General features: G+C 37.4%; 2 protein-coding genes across 4 annotated transcripts; both read left to right on the top strand.

Moving 5' to 3' along the window:
* The first annotated feature begins 117 nt into the window (after positions 1 to 117).
* On the top strand, positions 118 to 4823 carry LOC130440063 (GTPase IMAP family member 2-like). Of its 3 annotated transcripts, none has more exons than XM_056772883.1 (2): positions 118 to 362; positions 3690 to 4823. In XM_056772883.1, exons 1-2 carry the CDS (start codon positions 356 to 358, stop codon positions 4550 to 4552), a joined length of 870 nt encoding a protein of 289 aa, XP_056628861.1. In that variant the 5' UTR covers positions 118 to 355; the 3' UTR covers positions 4553 to 4823. The 3 variants fall into 3 exon arrangements, with proteins under 3 accessions (XP_056628861.1, XP_056628852.1, XP_056628872.1); XM_056772874.1 differs by lacking the exon at positions 3690 to 4823 and adding an exon at positions 2265 to 3356; XM_056772894.1 differs by lacking the exon at positions 3690 to 4823 and adding an exon at positions 1182 to 2195.
* Positions 4824 to 6497: 1674 nt separating this feature from the next.
* On the top strand, positions 6498 to 20327 carry LOC130414169 (GTPase IMAP family member 9-like). Its single transcript, XM_056739917.1, has 5 exons — positions 6498 to 6534; positions 7304 to 7408; positions 16886 to 17007; positions 18761 to 18830; positions 18927 to 20327. Exons 2-5 carry the CDS (start codon positions 7387 to 7389, stop codon positions 19649 to 19651), a joined length of 939 nt encoding a protein of 312 aa, XP_056595895.1. The 5' UTR covers positions 6498 to 6534; positions 7304 to 7386; the 3' UTR covers positions 19652 to 20327.
* Positions 20328 to 21475: the final 1148 nt, after the last annotated feature.

Raw genomic sequence — 21475 nt, 5'->3', positions numbered from 1 at the left:
GCACCAGGGTGTGACAGTGGGGTAGTGAAACTAGTTTGTCAACATCTACAACTATATGAAACAGGTTAGTACCTAACCCCTTGCACAAAGATTAGAAAGTCAATACATAAAGAAAAACGTTTTTAAAGTTTTTATTGAATTAAATCCCAGTCGTCATTATCATGTTCACTCCCTAAATGTACATTTGAATCCAAGGTGTGGCTTTTCTTGTTTGCGTATTTGCCACAGCACTATATGGGAGGGTTATGAGAGACAGAATATAAAGAGACTCATTCTATTTTATTGCATTAAAGGACCAGAAATCTTCAGTGAAGTACTTTAAACAAGAACTACAGACAAACCGAGGATTTGCACAATGGAAGGTAATATATTATGTTGGCTTTTTAATTTTTAATTAAAAAAATGATAACATTGCATTGAAGGTTGAAATATATATAGTAATATTTATTATTTTTTAAATAATATATCTGAAATAATATTATTTAATTGATACAATTTTAATTAAATGACATTTTTTTATATATTATTATTGTATAGTAGTAACAAGACATCTACATTAAATTTACATTGAGTCATTTAGCAGACGCTTTTATCCAAAGCGGCTTAAAGGTGGGGTAAGCAATAGAAGCAATTGGGACAGCATAAGTACAAAAGCGCAATCAAAAAATTGCATATATTGATGTCTCATATAACCTAACACAGTATACAGGGCTAAGTTAGAGATTTTAATTTTTTTAAATTGAAGAAATAGAAGTCAAGACAATAAACTATCTCACTTTATCTATTTGTTTATTATATGATAAACCAAAACATACTTAATGTCACTAATAACACTAAAACAACACTAGATTTTAACACATGATGAACCTTTTTTGAAATAAAGTTTTTATTTCATTTTGTGTTGCACTCATGGTACAAAATTCATGAAACAATTATAACAATTAAACTGTAACATTTGTTTAAGGATTAAATAGACTAGGAATAGTTTCATTATTGATTTAGGATTTCAGAATACTATAAATGAAACATTGCAACTTCCAATATCACTTGAATGAACTGGCTAAAGAACGTGGCTATTTCTTCAATATGTATCATCATCTAAAAGCCTGACAGAAGAGTATTTTACTTCAACCCACACTAACTGTGAATACAGATGTAATACTGTCCTTGTCATTTAACAGCACAGATGAATCTGAAGAGCAGTGATGCATTAAGAATCGTGCTGATAGGAAAAACTGGAGTAGGGAAGAGTGCAGTAGGAAACACCATCCTGGGGGAGGAAACGTTTGTTTCAGATCTGTCTTCCTCATCTGTGACTACAGAATGTGATAAAGCCAGAGGATGTGTGAGAGGCCGCAAGGTAGCCATTATTGACACTCCAGGTCTTTTTGACACGAAAGATGAAGATACTGAGACTGAGCGTAAAATTAAGATGTGCGTATCATTCTCTGCGCCAGGCCCTCATGTGTTTCTTGTGGTTGTGCAACTCGGGAGATTTACAGTGGAGGAAAAAAATACAGTGGAAAGAATTCAAAAGATATTTGGTGAACAAGCATCAAAATACACTGTTGTGTTGTTTACTCATGGAGATCGGTTGAAGAGAGGCAAAACCCTTTATCAGTTTGTTAATGACAGTCCAGATCTGATGAAGTTCATCCAGAGCACCAGTGGACGATTTCATGTTTTTAACAATGAAACAGAAGAATCAAACCAAGTTGACTTGCTCTTTGACCAACTGGATGAGCTTCTCATTATGAATGGTGGAAAATATTACACAAATGAAATGCTTCAGGCCGCTGAGAGAGCAATTGAGGAAGAAAAGCGATTGCTTATGCTGAAAGAGAGATTAAGTGAAGAGGAAGCACGAAGCAAAGCAGAAAGAAACAACAATTTTCTGAAAGCTGGCTTGGCTGTGGCAGGATTAGGTGCTGCTGCTGCTGTTGTTGGAAAAGCCTTTTTTTGATTATAAAAACTCTCAATGGGGATACACATATGTGGTTAGCATGATATGTATTAGAAAAGCAATCATTTATATTATATACTGTAAGCCTGTACAATAATTTTATACTGGGTTGTTCTGTTTCATTTGGTGGTACAAAACAAAACAAATAAACATGTCAATAAAAATCTTTTGTGGTTTGGTTGCATTCTTCTTGAATGACACAATGTGCTCACAATGTACAAAGTTGTTGTTGTATATAACAATCTGTTTGTGAGTTTAATTCCTATCAAACAAATGAGCTATGAAGTTCCATTCTTTTCAGGAATGAAGGAGCATCTTCGACTGATTCTGGTTGGTCTTCAGGGAGTTGGGAAAAGCGCAGCAGGAAACACCATTCTGGGCAAAGAAGAGTTTGAGTCTGACATCAGTCATACCTCCCTCACATTAAAGAGTGAGAAGAGAGAAGCTGACGTCTGTGGAAGGATGGTGACTGTTGTGGACACTCCCGGCTTGATAAACAGTGATCAGTCTGATACAAATGTGGAGGAGGAGATTCAGAGAGCTTTGTCTCTTTGTGAACCGGGACCTCATGCTTTTCTGCTTGTTATTCAGTTAGGTCGATTCACTGAACAAGAAAGGCAGGTTTTGGAAATCCTGCAGAAGATATTGTCTTCAAATGTGAATTTCTTCACAATAGTGCTGTTTACTTATGGAGACAAGCTTAAGAACAAAAGCATAGACCAATTTGTCAGGGAAGATAAAAACTTGCAGAACCTGGTTAAAAAATGTGGCTCTCTATATCATGTGTTCAATAATACTGAGAGTGAAAACAAATCCCAGGTCAGCGAGCTCTTTGACATAGTAGACAGTCAGCTGAGAAAGAGGAAGGATGAATCATATTATGTTAAGAAAACTATGAAGCAGAAAAACACAAGGATTGAACGATTGTTCTACATTGCTGCTGCTGGAGTCTTATTTTTTGTTTGGCAGTACTTTAAGGCATCCACCCAAAGTGAAATACAGCCAGTTTATACTCACACTGCTCAAATTGATGACATAGTTCCAACAAACATGGAAAAAGTAGTTCCTCAGAGTACAGCGATGTTGGAAATGTTTCAAGGATTGTTCCAAAAGGAGAACAAAGTTTACTGGTTGGCTGGTGCAGTAGGCCTGCCTCTGTTTTTTCTTTTGAGCAAACTGATGAGGAAATGAACAAGCAACTTTATTTGAACAGGGTTCAGCAACCAATAAATATTCTACAGGCAGCACATGCATACACAAACATCTGGGGAAATCATAATGTAGAATATTTGTAATAAAAAAATGTCTGTAAGGAGTAAATTATTTTAATTATTTCTCTGGTAAATATTCATTAAATTTAAAACACATAAATGCTATACTGACTTTTTGAGCATGACTGTAGTGAATGCTGGCTGATGTTACGGTAATGTATTTTATAATTGTTAATTGATGTTGTAAAATAAAATATAAACACAGAAAATTTGTCTTTTTCTTATTGAGAATTCAAGACGGATTGAATAAACTATTTTAAACCTAAGGATTTACAGTCCTTGCAAGGCAGCACAATATTGATTCTAAATCTGACACCTTAAGCATGACAATTCTACACCCGATGTACCTTATGTATAGGTTATGTATTTTGATGAATCATAAACATGCAGTAATCTCTATACAAACTTACAGTGATAAACCATTATGACAGACTTTGTTTATTGCTTTCAAACAGCTCAAGAGCAGCAGAACTCATGTGCTGAACTCAGGATAGTCCTCTTGGGGAAAATAGGAGTTGGAAAAAGTGCCACTGGAAACACCATTCTTGGTCAAGAACGTTTCACTGTTAATTTATCAGCATCTTCTGAGACAAAGGTTTGCTGGAAAGATACAAAAAAGATCAAGAACAGGCGAGTTTCTGTTATCGACACTCCAGGATTGTTTGACCCCAGTTTTACTATCGAGGAGATGGTGAGCAGAATCAAGCTGTGTATTCCTCTTTCTTCCCCCGGTCCACATGTCTTTTTGTTGGTCCTTCAGCCTGGAAGATTCACAAAAGAAGACCTTGACACAGTGGGGATCTTTCTTCAGATATTTGGAGAAGATGCAAGTAAACACACCATGATTCTGTTCACACATGGAGACAAGTTTGCAGGGAGAAATGTGCAAGAGTTTATCAGCAGCAATTCAGATATGGAGAAAGTCTTTGAGAAATGCCAAAAGCGATACCATGTGTTTAACAATGATGATGAGGACACTGTGCAGGTCAATCAGCTTTTTGAAAAAATAAACCAGATGATTTCTGAGAATGGAGGTGGATGTTATACTAATGAAATGCTGGAGAAGGCAGAGAGCGCGATTCAAGAGGAGACACAGCGAATCTTGAAAGAAACCGAAGACCAAAGATGCAAAGAAGTAGAGGCACTGAAAACCAAGTATGAAGCAGAGGATCTGACAAAAGCTGTAATGAATTTGTTGGAAAGATTCGAGAGGGAGGCAAGAGAGAGAGCTGAGAGAAATAACCACTACTTCTACATAATTATAGAGTTTTTGTTCATTACTCTTAAAATGTATGTAAAGAAAAAATACGCTAAATGAATGACTTCAAATATAAAATAGAGTCTCTTTCCAACTCAATATACAATGTGTTTATATTTGAGTGGAGGTTAGCAAAGTATCAAAAGTGATATGTGATTTTGAATGAAAAACTACTACTTTGTGATTTAATTTTTTTCTAGAAAACAGTGCAAAGACAATGAACATATCTTGAAATTTACAGTAGTCTTGAACAAAATTGAACACAGTGAGGTTATCAGACCATTTATCTACAATGTGCAGTGCAAATACTGTTTAAAACAATGTCTTTTTTTAAAATATCTCTCAATGTTACCTCATGTAACATACCACAATTTTTTTACAAAGCATGTATATTGCATGCTTTTCTTTGGGTTATTATTGTAACTCTTATATTACTCAAATACATAATACATTAGATAAGTTAAGCATTCTTAATCACCTAAACATTGTTAATGAATGTAATATAAACGTTTCTTATTTTCAATAATATCATGTTGTAACACAGTTCAAAGAAGGGAAGGAGGCGGGAACCGGCGAACATTTAACAAACTTTATTTAAAATAAACAAACAATAACACGGAAGTAAAAGGCCGGCAGCCACCTCACGGTCGACTGCCAGCCATAAGAACATATATACAAACTAACTCATGTCCGGGCCCGGTCCTCTCTCGTCGTACACTCTGCCGGAATTGAATTGAATTGAATTCATGTTATATGCCTTTTAGTTTATGTCTGGAGAGACTTATAAGAGACTTATCTATGAAATGACACCAGCCTTATTTATTTTATTATTAATAGATACAATGTCATAAAGGATGTGTCAATTACAAACACATTTTTTGTGTTGCATATTTTTACCCCATATGCCAATCAAACAAAAAACAGAACAGAAACACCACAAAGTATATTTAAAAGTATCACAAAATTTCTTGTCCTTAACAACATTTCTTGTCCGCAGAGATGTGTTTAGGTAGATTGTGTTGTTTTTCATCAAAATTCAAAGTCTAACTTCAAAATCTGTGCTCACATTTGTAATACTTTGGTCAGTTAATAATATTATTTATTTGAATGAATTAAATAAGCCGTTTCATGTCTATCCTTGAATCACTTAACTAATCAAGGTCGATGTAGGATATACAAAGTAATTAGTAATGAGTAACTAAATACTTTTTGGACAGAGTAATTTGGACAGTAATCTAATTACACTATTGAATATGTAATGAGTAAATAGTAATTAATTACTTTTTCAGAGTAACTTACCCAACACTGCGTGTGAGGCACACCCGTTTCTGACAGAAGAGGGCACGTGCAGCCCTTCAGACACAGACTATTTCTCAATTCCAAGAACGCAAAGAACAGACTTCCAGGTCTTTCATGCATTTTCTTTTCTTGTGTTCTTGAGTGTTGCAACCAGGCTTTGGCGATCACGTAGAGCGAGACCACAAACACACAATACCGCTGAAGAACAACTATTGAGAAATAGCCACGGTGCTACTCAATTCTTATTTGCTCGCCGTTGTTTCCTTTCAATGCATTTCAAATGAACTGTGGTATTTTGTACTTATGGGTACCAGTTAAAAAAAACAGCACTGATCTGCTAAACTTCATCCATGCCACCAGTGGACATACCATGTTTTTGACAATGCAACAAATGATCCAAACCAAGTCGATATGCTGTTTGATAAGCTGGATCATTCTCATTATGAATGGTGGAAAATATAACAGTATAATATAACAATATATAGTGTTATATATTATAACAATATATAATATAACAATATAATTAAATGCTTTATTAAAACTGCAATTGTGTCATATTGTTTACCAGCAATGATAAATGCTGGCCATATGCATGCACCCGCGCAACCTGTTCGTCAGGCACAGCAACATGCTCGTTACCTTTCAGACACAGAAACGTGGGACGCAGAAATATTCATTTGAAGAACAGAAGGAAGAAAACGTGTTAAGGGGCGTGTGGTTCACCGTTTACTGTTTGTTTACAGGTAAGAGCTTTTAAAAACACACACGTGATGCAACACAAGAAAACATGAGCTTTGTCAAAAAATTTGTATTTAAAGAGAGCACTGTAAATGTTCTAGTTCTAGGTTAGTTAAATGCATTTCAAAGGCAAAGCTCTGCAGGTTCTCTTTAGTTAGACATGGTCTATTATTCCAATTAAATTGTGTAAACTACATTGACTAACATCAGGACTAGATGAAATTTATAGAAATGCTTGCCTCTTCTGTGTTTGTCTATTCTTTAGTCTCTGTTTGTATTGCAAAGATATCTGCTTATGCTAATTAAAAATATTGATTAAAATGTAATATACAAATATTGGCTTTAAGATTAATTTTACGAATACCAGGCCTATATAATCAGATACAATGCAACAAAGTAACTAGCAACTTGAGCAGTTTTTTCATTGAACACTTTTTTACTTTTACTCAAGTAATTTTTTAAATCGTGACATTTTTCTTTTACTTGAGTAACAATTTTTCTAGTTACTTGTACTTTTACTTTCGTAAAGATATTGGCTACTCTACCCACCTCTGCCCGCAAGAAACCAAGAGTTCCCTTACTGTCGGTCTCTCTACGTTGTGTCGACAGAATGGGGTTTGACTTGAGAACCTATCATCTCTGACTGACTTTGAACAGCCAATGAAATTGGCGAATGAAATTGGCGAATGAAATTTGCATGCCGGTCTCTGCCCTGGCCATCGGGGTATAAAGCGAAGACAGCATGCTGCATTCATTCTTCTTCATTGTTCTTAGGAGCCATCGCATCTGATGCTGTCTGCTCTACAAATTACTGGAATGTTATGACGTGGTGCAGCGCACTCAACTGATTGAAATTTATGCTCTGTTCTCCGAGTTACGGTAAGAAAGTCTCTAAAGACTGTTTCGACACCCCCACCTCGACAAACCAGATGTGGCTCATGCATATAACTGTAGCTTAGTGGAGTAGACTCATTTAGACCGAAATAATCATTTGGTTTAAACCAGGTTTTGGTAAGGCAGAGTATATCAAATCTGTTTTCTGTGATCCTTTCATTTACAATAACTGCCTTTGAATTTAATTAACTTATATGAAGTAGCCAGAGTTAGTTTTGCTCATTAATTATATTGACTTTAGGATTAATCACAATAATGTCTTTTCTCTGACCTTTACCTAAATTATTATTTAGTTGTATTATTCGGGGGACAGACACAGTCTCTATACATTTGAATGCCATAACATTTTTAACAGTTGAGTGAGAGGAATGCAGACTATGGTTAAAGTTTGTACTTACTAGTCAAAAACATCCTGAATCAGTCCTGACATCTGACTGGATGCGTGAGCATCCTGAATCGCAGCTTGTGTAGGTGCCTGTTCAGGATACGCAGATCTAGAATGGGGCGCAACCACACGTTTCTTGGAGATGATAAAGTACGGGTTGTGAAACTTGCAGAACATCTCAGCTGGAGGGACAAGCTCGATCGCTTCCTTCGCCAGAAGTGTGGAGTCCTCAGCCCGAAGGATGGGAGCATACTTGCCTCTAATTGAGGTGGAGAGGATGTCTCAAAACTTGGGCGGGCGTCTGGCGAATTGGATCGCATAGCCGAAATGGATTGTCCACCCTTAGCCACCGTGACAGTCTGGGAAGCTCTAGGCAGGCTCCCAGGGACCGAGACAGGGGGACTAGGGGTTCGATCTGCTTCATCAATCGCCCAGGGGTGGTTCGATGGCTACCTGTGTGGAGGCCCCAGGGGAGGAGATCAGCTCTACTGACTTACCTGCTCGGCGGAAGTGTAGCTCAGCGCACCGTCGAAGTGAGAATGTATAACCGTGTATAACCGTGACGCAGAGACCCAGGGAGAGAGGAAACTCTTTTGTGAGAATGTGGGCGCAAGGCCCCGGAAGTGGCAATGGAATGGCTGGGGTCGGGGGGTGGTGGTCTTGATCCGGCCTGGGTTTCGTCTGGTCAAGGCAGCTTCTGCTTCCACGGCGGCTGACGATAAGACAGTGGTCTCTTCCTCGAAGTCTTCTTCCGGGGGGCCACCTGAGTAGGGGGTGCCGCCTGAGTAGGGGAGCCGGAGCCAGTGTCGAATAGGGCCAGGGCTGCTGGGGAGCAGACGCCGCACGGGACCTCGATGGCCGAAAGATGGACGGGTCATGGCGGGGCAGGATGTGTTTGATCACCTCCCTCTGCTTCTTCACTGTCGAGAACTGCTGTGCGTCACGCATCTTCGCAAGGTTGAGCCAGAGGTGTCCCTCCTGGACCACTAATGTGGACATCGTCTGACCCAGGGCCCGCGCCGTCCTATTGGTCATCCGTAGGGCACAACAATATGACTAGCCTTCGACAGGCCACAAATTCAGACAAGCCTCGATAGACAAGTAGACCTAAGTTTTCGTTCCTGCCTCGATAAAATGTTTTATTTTAATAAGGACAAAGGGGTGTTCGATCAGAAGATCTTAAATCGCGATCGATCTTGAAGTCGTCCTCAATCCACTTTTACCAGGGTCGCGAGGATCATGATCTGTCTGTCATCTAAACAAGAGGTGTGTTCGCATCATTCGGCGCCGCACAGACCCAATCGTATGACATCGAAGCACTGCGAGGTTAGAGAGCTCTGTATGCTTTCGAATCTCTCTCGCCATGCTTCGAGGTCTCACGGGTACAAAACAGTTTGCAAGACCACTAGACAGATCGGCTTGTTTGTGTGAAGTGCGCATGTCCTTCTGCTTGGTTATGCGTGATGCCAATCGAGGGCACACCGCCCGTTCACTTAGTTTCGTGAGTTCGCCTATATCTGCATATATGCAGATACTGGTGTGGGGTACTCGTTCATTCTCAGAGCACCCTCCCCCTGGCCGGGATTAGGGCTCCGAATACGGCATTAGCCTGAACATTAGCCTGAACCCGGAACACTTCTGCCATTTAATGGGGTCATATGGTGCAAATACATGTTTTTCTGTGTCTTTGGTGTGTTATAAGTTGCAGTGCCCATGCATTGGACACTTAAAATTGAAAGAAAAACGCTAAACCATACCTGCATGAAACACCTCGTGTAACCACACCCCCCCCAGCCGGCATTTCAACGTTGATTCACCGTTGAAACAACGTCAGGTACCATGGTTGAATCAACGTTGAATTACCTTTCGATTTTGCAAAACGGATCAACGTTGATATTGTGACGTCGTTTCACCGCGGAAGAAACAACGTTGATTCACCGTTGAAATCGCGACGTTGTTTCACTAATGCCTTTCGGGTTATGGTCTTCTGTCGACGTTGAATCACCTTTCGATTTTGCAAATTGAATCAACGTTGATATTGAAACCCTGTTTCACCGGCGTAGCCTACCTGTAATTTTGCTTAAACGTCAACACTGAGATGTAAACTATGATTTTCGGTACACATAGTGTTTTCAGCAACTAATAAAACTTGCTGTACATGATTTGCAATTGGACGGCATTAAAAAAACTTTAACTTTCTAACAATTAGATGTTCATTAATCTGAAGTGCAGGGATGAGATGCTTCATTTTCTAAAGAAAAAGTTTTGAACAATTACACCAAATGGAAAAATAATTTTCTTAGAATTTAAATATACATCTATATTCTACATTTACACTTTCACATAATTTATTGAATAAAATTCTCATTCAACAACAAAGCACTTTCTTAAGGGTTTAATGATATCAGAATGCTGAGGGAAAAAGCTTTTAATCCTAATTTCATACACACTGCAAATATACACAATAGCCTATATATAAATAATAACAAACATATGTACTCATTTTGTGACCAACATATGTACTCATTTCGTAACATTCTAAAATCTCAACAATTAAGTGAAAAAGAATCCAAGTAAAAGTAAGGAAAGTTTGTAGAACAAGAAGTCTTTAGTAGAACTTAACATTTTACTAGCAACAGTCATTAAAAAAGAAGGAAAAAAAGGTGTCTTCAAGGAAGAGTCTTCTTACGGCCACCACCACCCATCCTCTCTGGTGCATATTTTAAATATTTGGACGTGGTCTCCATTACTTTTGTACTGGTTGTGTTGTGTGCATTGACGACTGCATCTAAAGGGAAAAAATCAAAACAGCCAAGATCAACAAAATTGCTATAAATTTATGGAAAAGCTTTTCAAGGATGTCAAAGTTATTAGGATCACAATTGACCTTATGCACAGTAGCTTCCCTGTTTTCGATAAGCCAGCTCAGTCATTCTCGCACATTATACATCATATATGTCTGCTTCAATTCAAACATCTTGATCCAGTAATACCAATTTTCTCTTCCATTCTATTCTGTTCTATTAAAAAAAAAATTGTTGTCCTACTGTTAGTTTAACTGCTTATATTGTTCTCATTTGTAAATCGCTTTGGATAAAAGTGTCTGACCATTTTTACATTTGACATTTTATTCATTTAATATTGTGAATCATATTTAACATATAAAATAAAATAAACTCGATTGGATTGTTTTCCATATCGCCCATCTCTTTCATGCTCTTTCCTTTGGCCAGTCTCGCTTCCAATCTCGCGATATTACCGTGAATGGACAGTAGACTAATTACGACGACAAACGGAAAATTAAGCTTTTGTAACGTTACACTTTTTTCCAGAAATTTTGTATCTGTGTGCACACGTATATGTCTTATCCCTTAAAATCGACGTAGGAACCGCAAAAGCACAAAACGACACTGAAGCGGCACGAGTAACGTTAGGCCTCAATCGACATCTGTAAAAGTAACGTTAGCCCTCCGCGACACAAATGTGGAAAAGCATTCCCTGAATATCGAGTTAGTAAATTCATTCAACAAACTGTGCATTTACAATTTTCCAAGAACTGACATAATGCGTTTAACTCATGACCTTGCGTATATTTGTGAAATCAGACTTACCTTTTTGATCCCGCGCCCTCGCAGACCACTTTCTATCGTGCTCTTCCCTTGGCCAGACCAGTCTCGCTTCAAATGACGTCCTCGATCAGAAAGACGGTCATTACAACGGTCATATTTTCAAACATAAAATGGCGCGCACAGTTTCATTGGCCAGTTTCATGAATGACAGACAGATTAACCAATCATAATCAAAGCAAATAAGGTTAAATAGCCAATAGGAATTGTTTCAGTGTGGTAAAGCAGCGCAATCTTTTATTGCTGTTGATAATATTTATACCAGAAGGTTCATGATAAAAATGTAAATGGATAATAAAATAATAATAATAATAATGATCTTAAAGATTTAAAAGGCAGAAATTATTTATTCTGTGCATACATTAATTGATTCAACATATGGATCTTGTAAAAAAAAAGTTGATTTATAAGTGTTTTTACTACCCTTTTTCAACCATTTAGCATTTCAATCAAAATTGAAACAACAGCTGTCATTATTTCAACCATATTTCAACGTTGAAGGTTGATAATGTACCGGTTGGTTTTCAACCATTTAGCATTAAACGTTATATCAACGAAGTTTCAACGTTGAAACAACAACTGTCATTATTTCAACCATATTTCAACGTTGAAGGTTGGTAATGTACTGGTTGGTTTTCAACCATTTAGCATTAAACGTTATATCAACGTTGTTTCAACGTTGAAAAAACAACTGTCATTATTTCAACCATATTTCAACGTTGAAGGTCGGTCATGTGCCGGCTGGGCCACAAATCTACGCCAGTTCGTTGTATGATTTGACCAAGACCGCCCAAATGTTTACTTAAGTAAGGTGGGCATACCTGTCAGTACAATTGCTTTGGAAACTGATGTTAAAAATACGGTAAGAGGTGTTACATTTCTGTCGCATGCTTGCAGTATTCCACCAATGAGGAGGCACAGTTAGTGGAAAATACAGCGTTTTTGAACTTTGAATCGGGCAAACACATTGCGTTACATCTAAAACAAACGATAATATTCGCTTTAGCCTTGTCATATCACCCCTTTAATCTGCTGGATCTGCAAGGAGTCTTAAAATGGAATTGAATGCTTTGAGGATCGAGAGTAATAGTCAGGTTAAATATCCAGCTAAAATTTAACACTTAAAGAGTAATTATTTGTGATTTTTAAAGTCCTTGAAACAGATAATGAAACCCGTCTTTCAGGTGGAGCAGCGACGGCAATCAGCGCAGCCGATGTGAAACATTCTTAGATTAAAATATAGAAAAATTCACGCTCAGCGCCAATGAATACAAAGGAAAACCACAGAATTTATAGCACCGACCAGTCCAACGTTGTAACGTAAAAACCAGGACCTGACGGAGACTAAATTGATGTAATCAGTGTTTCCAAGCATCTTGCTATAAATCTGCCATCATAATTAAACATCACAGTTACATGCCAGGGAAGCATGACCAATTTTTCCTCCGATCGAACAACATGACATGATGAATGCTAAAACAAAATGACATTTTGGAAATGAGGTTGCAAACTGGGATCAGTTGTCACGACCCTGCACAAAAGGGTTAATTTCTCGAGGCTTCATTTGCTCACAATACCACATGGGGGGCCAAAGTATAAACAAAGTGTAAACAATCATATACATTAAAGATGCAACTGAAAAAAAAATATCCACATAGAATAATCTATTTATATAAATATAATGTGTATTTTCTGGTGGTATATAATTATTGTTTAACATAACTGTGTAATAAACGTACTGGCCTGAAATGTTATGTGTGTAAATCAATAATTTGGTCATAATAGGAAGAGGGGAAATATAATTTTTCTAAAACTGGAAAGTGTCAGGACTTACCTGGGCAGAGGGCAGTAAATGTGCTCGTGTTATTTGGTTTATATAGCTGTCAAAATGTCGCGGGAAGATTCGAACTGCTTACTGAACCACTCGGGCGGCAGCGAGGCTTCAAATGTCATCTATGACGTCAGTGGTCTAACGCGACTCGATAACTGCTTCACTGAAAGCTTCCGAGATTTCTTGACACACGCTGCGCAGTATGGAACGCGAACGGGGAAAATACTCTTAACATAAAACGCGTGAAATTTGGACCCGTCAACACGTTCAATGTCAGGCCTATGTCATGGGTTGTCATCTCATCTTTCGTCCCAGAATACCCGTTTTAACTTTTAAACTGTCAAAGAACCTTTAAGGACTGCATTGGATTGGCTTCCTCTTATCACACGGGGTGATTTTAATATTACAAAGCATTATACAGCATCATATTGCCTTACGTTTACTTTGAAATTTGCCCTGCACATTACATACAGACAGGCCTATGAAGAGATATACAGTATGGTGGTCAAAAGTCATATAACCCTAATAATACAGTACAGTGAGACCTGGAAAATGATGACAGTGTGTGTGGTTTTGTGATAGTTGTTTAAGGGTTTAAAGTTGTCCTGTTCCATTAAACTGTTCCCTGGTCTTTGATTTTTCAGCACTTTCTGCATGTTTGTCCAGCTGTGACTATACAATTTTAGATTCATCTTTACAAACTGACAACAAGCACTCATACACAACTATTACATGTCAGTGTGTAAAGATCAACTCAACATCAGAGTTACTGCTGGACAGAGGTCAGACATGCAGAAGATACTGAACATCAAAGAACATGTGCAGGACCTGGAGGATTTCTCTGAAGATCGGTTTACATGTTAAATGGCTCATAAACAAAAAACTATAAATGATTGTCCAGGTACATCAAACAGTATTATAAGAATAAGCAACTTTTGAACGGTGTGATTTTTTATATATTCTGTTTTTATTCTGTTTTGTGGAATATATGTGATATAATTTGTTCAGGGAAGTACTCAAATAAAAACAAATCTTTAAAAGTACACTTATTTGAATAATTTAAATTTAAAACTTTTTTAGGATTTTGCAAGGTGTATGTAGACTTTCAACCACTGTGTATATTCCATATGATATCATAAAAGAAATGATGACAATGAAAACCACACACTCTTTTATTTATTCCTATTTTTTAATATCAGAATCAGAAAGAGCTTTATTGCCGAGTATGTATGTTTGCACATACAAGGAATTTGTTTTGGTGACAGGAGGATCCAGTACACAGAAACAGCAACAACAGTACACAGAGACCATAACACAATAGAATACGGTACACAGATGAAGAATCGACTATTGTAATAGAAGGTATGTGCTATGTACAGCAGAATTAAATATAATTTACATAAAAAGTTGTATAAAAATAGATAGTGTATCTGCATGATATAATTAATATTGCACTTAAGTATTATGGCAAAGAGTTATTAATTGCACGGTGGGTATAAAACATTGAACTGTTCAAGAGGTAGATGGCGTGAGGGAAGAAGCTATTTTTGTGTCTTGTTGTATTGGTGCTCAGATCTCTGTAGCGCCGACCAGACAGCAGCATTGTGAAGAGATGATGGCTTGGATGTGAGAGTTCCAGGGTGATTTTCTGTGCCCTTTTCCTCACTCTGGATGTATAGAGTTCTTGGAGGGTGGGCAGGGGAGCACCAATGATCTTCTCAGCAGTCAGAACCGTCCTCTGTTGTCTTCTGATGTCTTACTTTGTGGCTGAGCCAAATCAGACAGTGATGGATATGCAGAGGACAGACAATGACTGCTGAGTAAAACTGTTTTAACAGAGTTTGTGGTAGGTTGAACTTCTTCGGCAGATGTAAGAAGTACATCCCCTGCTGGGCTTTTTTAGCAATAGAGCCAATGTGATTGTCCTACTTCAGGTCCTGAGAGATGGTGGTGCGCAGGAACCTGAATGACTCCACTGCTGCCACATTGCTGTTCATGATGCAAGAAGCTGGAAGTTTTTAAGATAATGCCTGGAAGGGATGTCCTTTTAGGGCTGTTTATCTCTGCTTGAGTCAGTACAAATGTCTCTTTAATGTCCTTTGGTATTCTAACCATGCCTTCAATTGCTCCCTTATCCACATATGTGCATTTTGGACAAAATGGTTACATTGAAGCATGAAAAACATAGTTTAAACCCTTTTCAACAAATACATTGTATTTGATAAATATCTTCTTTAAAATTCTTTATTAAAACGTATACAAGACATAAGTGATGTTATAGGCTGTAATATGGGTGTGCAGTGACCTTTAAGTTGTATATAAAACGTAAACATATACACCATACAACACAGGATAAAATATAAATATATGTATGGCACAAAAGAAGCAATTTAATAACAGCGATATATAATTAGTGATTTGAATTTATTTATTGACCTCAAATTGTCAGCAGTTCAACCAAAACAGAAAGATTAGTATGTCACTTTTATGAGTCAAAATAAGAGTCAAAATATTACACGCTCAAAAATGACCTGTTGACACGAAAGAAACGTTCGTTTAAACAAAACACGGCCAAAAAGATCGCGTTATGGCGATACAAACGATAGTGTCTTCAAATAACACGCCCAAAAACTTCGTGTTAAGACGAAAGAAACGTTCGCGTTTACACGGAACAAAAAGTCACGTTCAAAATTGTCACGTTGAAGCGTCCAAATTTCACGCGTTTCATGTTAAGAGTATTGTCCCCGTTCGCGTTCCATAGTGCAGCCTCGGCACAGAACGTAACATCACGTCCTGGAAGTTCCGTGACAGATGAGAGAGCAACTGAGTAAGAAAAGCAATGGCTGCAAAGATGCAGATTTATGTCCTTTATTTATTAAAATTCTGTTTATGTAAGAAATGGGCATTTTGCCCAATTATCCCTTTCACCAGGGGTCCCCTCTCCCCTAAAGACTATGGACTCTATCACTCTTCGCACACTTCCTGTTTGATATTTAAGCCATGCTTGTGCCATGTAAACTTTGTGAAGTACTGTCAGTTTAACTGTGCACCAAGTGTCTTCTTGCCATAGTTCATGTCTGCGTACCTTATTATGACTATTGTGCCTTGTTTATTGGATTATTGCTTTTGGATTACCCTCTTGTTTTGTCGTTTGGTTGGACTATCTCATGGTTTATGGATTTACCTGCCTGCCCTTGACTACGTTTTGCCAGTTGTTTCGGATTGTTTGCCGATTGTTTTTTATTAAATCGCAAATTGCATTTGGATTCTCAACTCTCTGCGTTATCTCGTTCATTACAGTTTAATTTAATTTAAACAACTTTTGACCTGAAATAATTAAATAACCTTATATGTTGTGTCAAATGGAATAAGTGTGGAAAAATTAACATTTGTGCTACCCTATCATAAAAGACGCACCCGTCTGCTTTTTGTTATTGAATATCTTTCACTGAAAATAAAGTATATATTCGTGACTGTCACATCCTGTTTGAAAGGGCCATAATTATATTTCAAACTATTTGTCGGGTACTCGTATTTTATTATTTATTTGTTATATTTGTAATTTTTATTTGAACTATAATTGTTCTTACTCAAGAGCTTTGGCCTCCTTTTCTCAACAGATATGAAGAAGGACAATGAAAATGATCCTACTACACCATCAAAGACATCATGGATTCAATCTTTTTTCATTGCACTACAAGTGCTTAGTATAATTTTTTGTTTTGCTGCAATAGTATTGCAGGTATGTATTGATCTTTTCAATCTTTGCCTGCACAGTTTATACAGTATAACATGGACCAAGAAATACATGGCAATATTGGCAGAAAAAGTATGCTTTTGACATTTCCCACTGTGCCAGTGTGCCTTTTTTTGCCATATGACCATAACCAGAGGTTGAAAAGCCAGGTTAAATCCAGAGAAAAATAACAGCCAGACAAAAAAATCCAAAACAGAAAGCAAACACTGGAAAATGGAGTAAAACACCACATATCCAGATAGTCAGTCAGAGAGACTTTGTAAAGGGCAAACTACTCTACATAACATCTGTTCTTAATAGTTTTTAAGATTAGAATTAGTATGCCCTAAATGATAGAATATTGAAATGATTGTGCGGATAGTCTATTAACAGAGAAATTTTGAAGTGCAGATCATACACATTTTAATGCATGATATAATAACATAGGGAGAGGTTTACACTGAATTAATAAATCAAATATTTTATATTACACTGAATGAAAATACAATACAATAAGAAATTAAACAAATTAATGAAAAAAGTACTGAATGTGTAAAGAGCTGTATTTTTATGTGTGATAGCAGAAAGACACAGTTTGTGAATATCAGCAAAGTCATGATGTAAGGAATAACAATTCTTGGTCCAACCCACCAGGATTTTTTAAGGTTTGACTCAGAAAATAAACATCTTGTTTCACAAAACATTACCGTTAAAAAAAGTAGTAAGTACAATGAAATTATATTTACATGCATGTATTTATTTTCTGTTTAATGCTATTTCAGCATTTGTCTATAAAGTGACGATTTAGAATCTTCAGTTCATCTAACCTGTATGTGTTTGGGCTGTGGAAAGAAACTGTAGTAAACCCACGCTGACTCAGGGAAAATATAAAAACTCCACACAGAAAGGCATTCCATTCAAGCCGGGGCTTGAACCGGGGATAAAATTATAAATAGGCTCACACAAATATTGAAAATCTATTTGGGGTGGTTCTCTTTCCCTCTAGGGTGGTCTGGGGACATAAGCATAAATACAATAAACACAACCCTCTTTTTAAATAGACCGAACATGTGTGACGTTTTTTTATGTTATCATAACATAATGAAGGATTTGCCTGCTCTATACAATCAATATACACCTGAGTGCAACTCCACCTTCAGTGTTCTGTAAGGTAAGCACCACAGACATGCATTCCCGCAGGATTCCCCAGGGACCTGATGCAAAAGAGGTCTGAGAAGCACAAGATTTGATGGGTCATAGTGAGTCAAACGTGTGCATTTATTTGAATAAAATAATTAATGAAACTCCTAAATATAAATGTTTAAATTTAAAAGTTGTTTATCTACTGCACAACTAAAATTCCGGTCCTGTTGGGCCAGTGATGTCCTTAGTTTAGTTCCAACCCTGATCAATGGATATCATTTTCAAATAGTCCTGAACACTATGATTAGCTTGGTCTTGTGTGTTGGTTTGGTGTTGGAACTAAATTCTGCAGGACACCAGTCCTCCAGGAGCTGATTTGAATGGCCCTGATTTACATGAAGAAGCTCAGTGGTTAGCTCTTTCTCAGTGACACTGAGGCGGCGTTTATATAAGTGCGTTTTCCTTTAAAAACACATAACTCCAGCAACGGTTACGCCTGGCGTAAACACAACTCCGAAGTTTTTGTCTTTTTAAAGACATCTATATCTTAATGTAAGAAATTAAAAGAAAATTAAGTAAATATGTGTTATAATGTTTCTTTTTTCATCACCTCCAGATCTTAAGGCAACAATATCATTTAGGTCATCATTTAGTTCATGATACTAATCATGTCTCAAGCGATGCAGGTATTTTTTTAAGAAATATAAATAAATAACATCTTGGTTGGAATGACAAATTTTGCAATACTTCTACAAAGTGCATTTTATAATTCTTCTCAATAGTGCAGCATCCAGGTGAAGAGCTCCGCATTCTTTTGGTTGGAAAAACAGGGGTGGGGAAAAGCGCAACAGGCAACACTATCCTCGGCAGGAAGTTGTTTACATCTGAGATATCATCCGCTTCTGTGACTGCACAGTGTGAAACATTTCATGCAATGGTGAATGGGAGAAAAATATCTGTCATCGACTCTCCGGGTTTGTTTGACACCAGCTTGAGTGAAGATGAGGTGATTGACAGAATCAAACTCTGTATTCCTCTCTCTGCTCCTGGTCCACATGTGTTCTTAGTTGTGATTCAGTTGGGCAGATTCACAGATGAAGAGGCAGATGCAGTTAAAATCATCCAAGAAATTTTTGGTAAAGAGGCCTCCACATACACCATGGCCCTGTTCACTCATGGAGATCGACTGGAAGGCGAAAACATTCACACGTTTGTGCGTAAAAATGCAAAACTGGTCAGTTTCATCAAAACCTGCAGTGGACGATACCATGTGTTTAACAACAAAGACAAGAATCCAGATCAGGTCATTCAGTTGTTGGACCAGATTGATAAATTGGTTACTGGAAACGGTGGGCAGCATTACACCAGTGAGATGCTTGAGAGGGCAGAGAAAGCAATTGAAGAAGAAAAACAACGTATCCTGAAAGAAAGAGAGGAGCAGAGACTCAAGGAGATAGAAGCAATGAGGGCAAAAGTTAGAGCTGAGGAGTTTGAAAAAAATATATAATAAATGACTGCTATGAAGAGGAGGCAAGACGAACTGCTGAGAGAAGCACCCATTATAAGAAAATATTTTTTTTGTGGGTCAAGATCTAAAATATTTTATAAAAGACCATTATTAATTAACTGCAAAATGTATGTTTTGAAATAAGAGTTAAACAGTAGGGACAACAAGCATGTTTTTTGAAAAAAAATTATAACATCAAAGCAACAGAAAAGGGGACATCTAGTGTTGCAAGAGGAGTACGGATGTCCACATGGATTTGAATATGTCTACGTTGGTAATCAAAAGTTAATTAAAAATTTAATTAATGCAACTGTAGAGTAACCCCCCATTCAGACGGCCAGCAACAAAGCAAGGCAACGTCATTTATTTCAATGGAGCCTGCGACTTCCCACTCAAAGTTACTGGTTTCAACAAAAGCTAGACCACTACCTGTTGAGAGAAAGAGAGAGAGTTAGGAGTTTTTTTTATTTGTCGGTCAAGTATTCACAGAAGAGATTAGTTTTAAGTAGTTTTTTGAATGTTGTGAGAGATGTGGTTGACCGGACCGAGTTAGGAAGAAGCATTATTTATGTTTGTAATGCAACTGCTTGTAAATGTATATATTTTTATATTGCATACACAATACTTAATGTGCATAATGTTCTCTTAATATGCATATATGTTGTTATTTAATATTTCTGTATAATAAAGAAGCTTTGTTGTTCAGCTTTACAGAGTCCAGGTACAACTACATATAGATCTGCAAAAAAACATCAGAAAACAGGCTTATTACCTTAAAGGGGTCATGTGGGACGAACATGTGTTTTTCTGTGTCTTTGGTGTGTTAAATGTTGCCCATGCATGTATTAGACACGTAAAATTGCCACAATTAAAGTGTCGGAACAAAATATACATACAATATAAATGAAAAATGATCTGTCATGATTACGTATATGTCTAACAAGGACAAAGGGTGGATTAAGGTGGTCAAGTGCCCCTAGGCTGCTTTTTAGGTGAGGCCCCTCTTAGTTGGCTTTCATGTGCCTTTCACACTTGCAGTTTAGTTCGGAAAGGGCCACAGTCTGGATGAAAAATCGGTAATGTAAAAGTTGTCATGCAAACTCAGGTCTGCACCAGGGTTCCGAACCCTGAGCATGCACTCTAGCCAATTACAATGCATTTACTTCAAATAAAATGTAAGAGATGATAGCGATGGTAATTTAAGCAAGAATGAGCCTGCATTGTAACATTGAGCGTCCTGGATATCTTGATTGACAGGAGTTTCGTCCAATCAGCAGTAGCTATCCCATTCCAACAAAATACCTTCCTTTTCCGGTTTGACTTATTTGTTGTTGTGTTTTCAGACCTGTCGTTTTGTTTCCTGACTTGTCGATGTGGTTTCTGACCTGTAATTTTGTTTCCCATATTGTTGTTGTGTTTTATGGTTTGCTATTCTGTTTTTAGATTTGATATTGTGTTTCAGTTTTGTCATTTACTGTAGATTTTGTTGTTGTTGTTGTGGTTTTGTTTTTCACTTCCCGGCCACCATAACAATCAGTTAAGTACGCGGAGTGAGTAACACTGAGAGTAATCCATGCAGGAAGCTGATCCACGTCCAGTAAAACGTTTACTGAATACAAACCTAAGTACAACAAAATAAAAGAACAAAGTGACAAGGCCCGAAAGTAATCCAAAACATGTCTAAACCCAAAGCACAGAAACAAAGACTGACACCTAACAAGTGAATCACAAGGGCTTATAAAGACAGAACCAAACAGGGTAACAAGTTACAACTGGGAGCAAATCAACATGAAAACAAAATAAACTACAACAGACTACACAGGA

The sequence above is a fragment of the Triplophysa dalaica genome, chromosome 2 (genome assembly GCF_015846415.1).
Source record: "Triplophysa dalaica isolate WHDGS20190420 chromosome 2, ASM1584641v1, whole genome shotgun sequence".
Lineage (NCBI taxonomy): Eukaryota > Metazoa > Chordata > Actinopteri > Cypriniformes > Nemacheilidae > Triplophysa > Triplophysa dalaica.
Note: the sequence above shows the minus strand (reverse complement) of the source record. Positions and strands in the feature narration are given on the sequence as shown.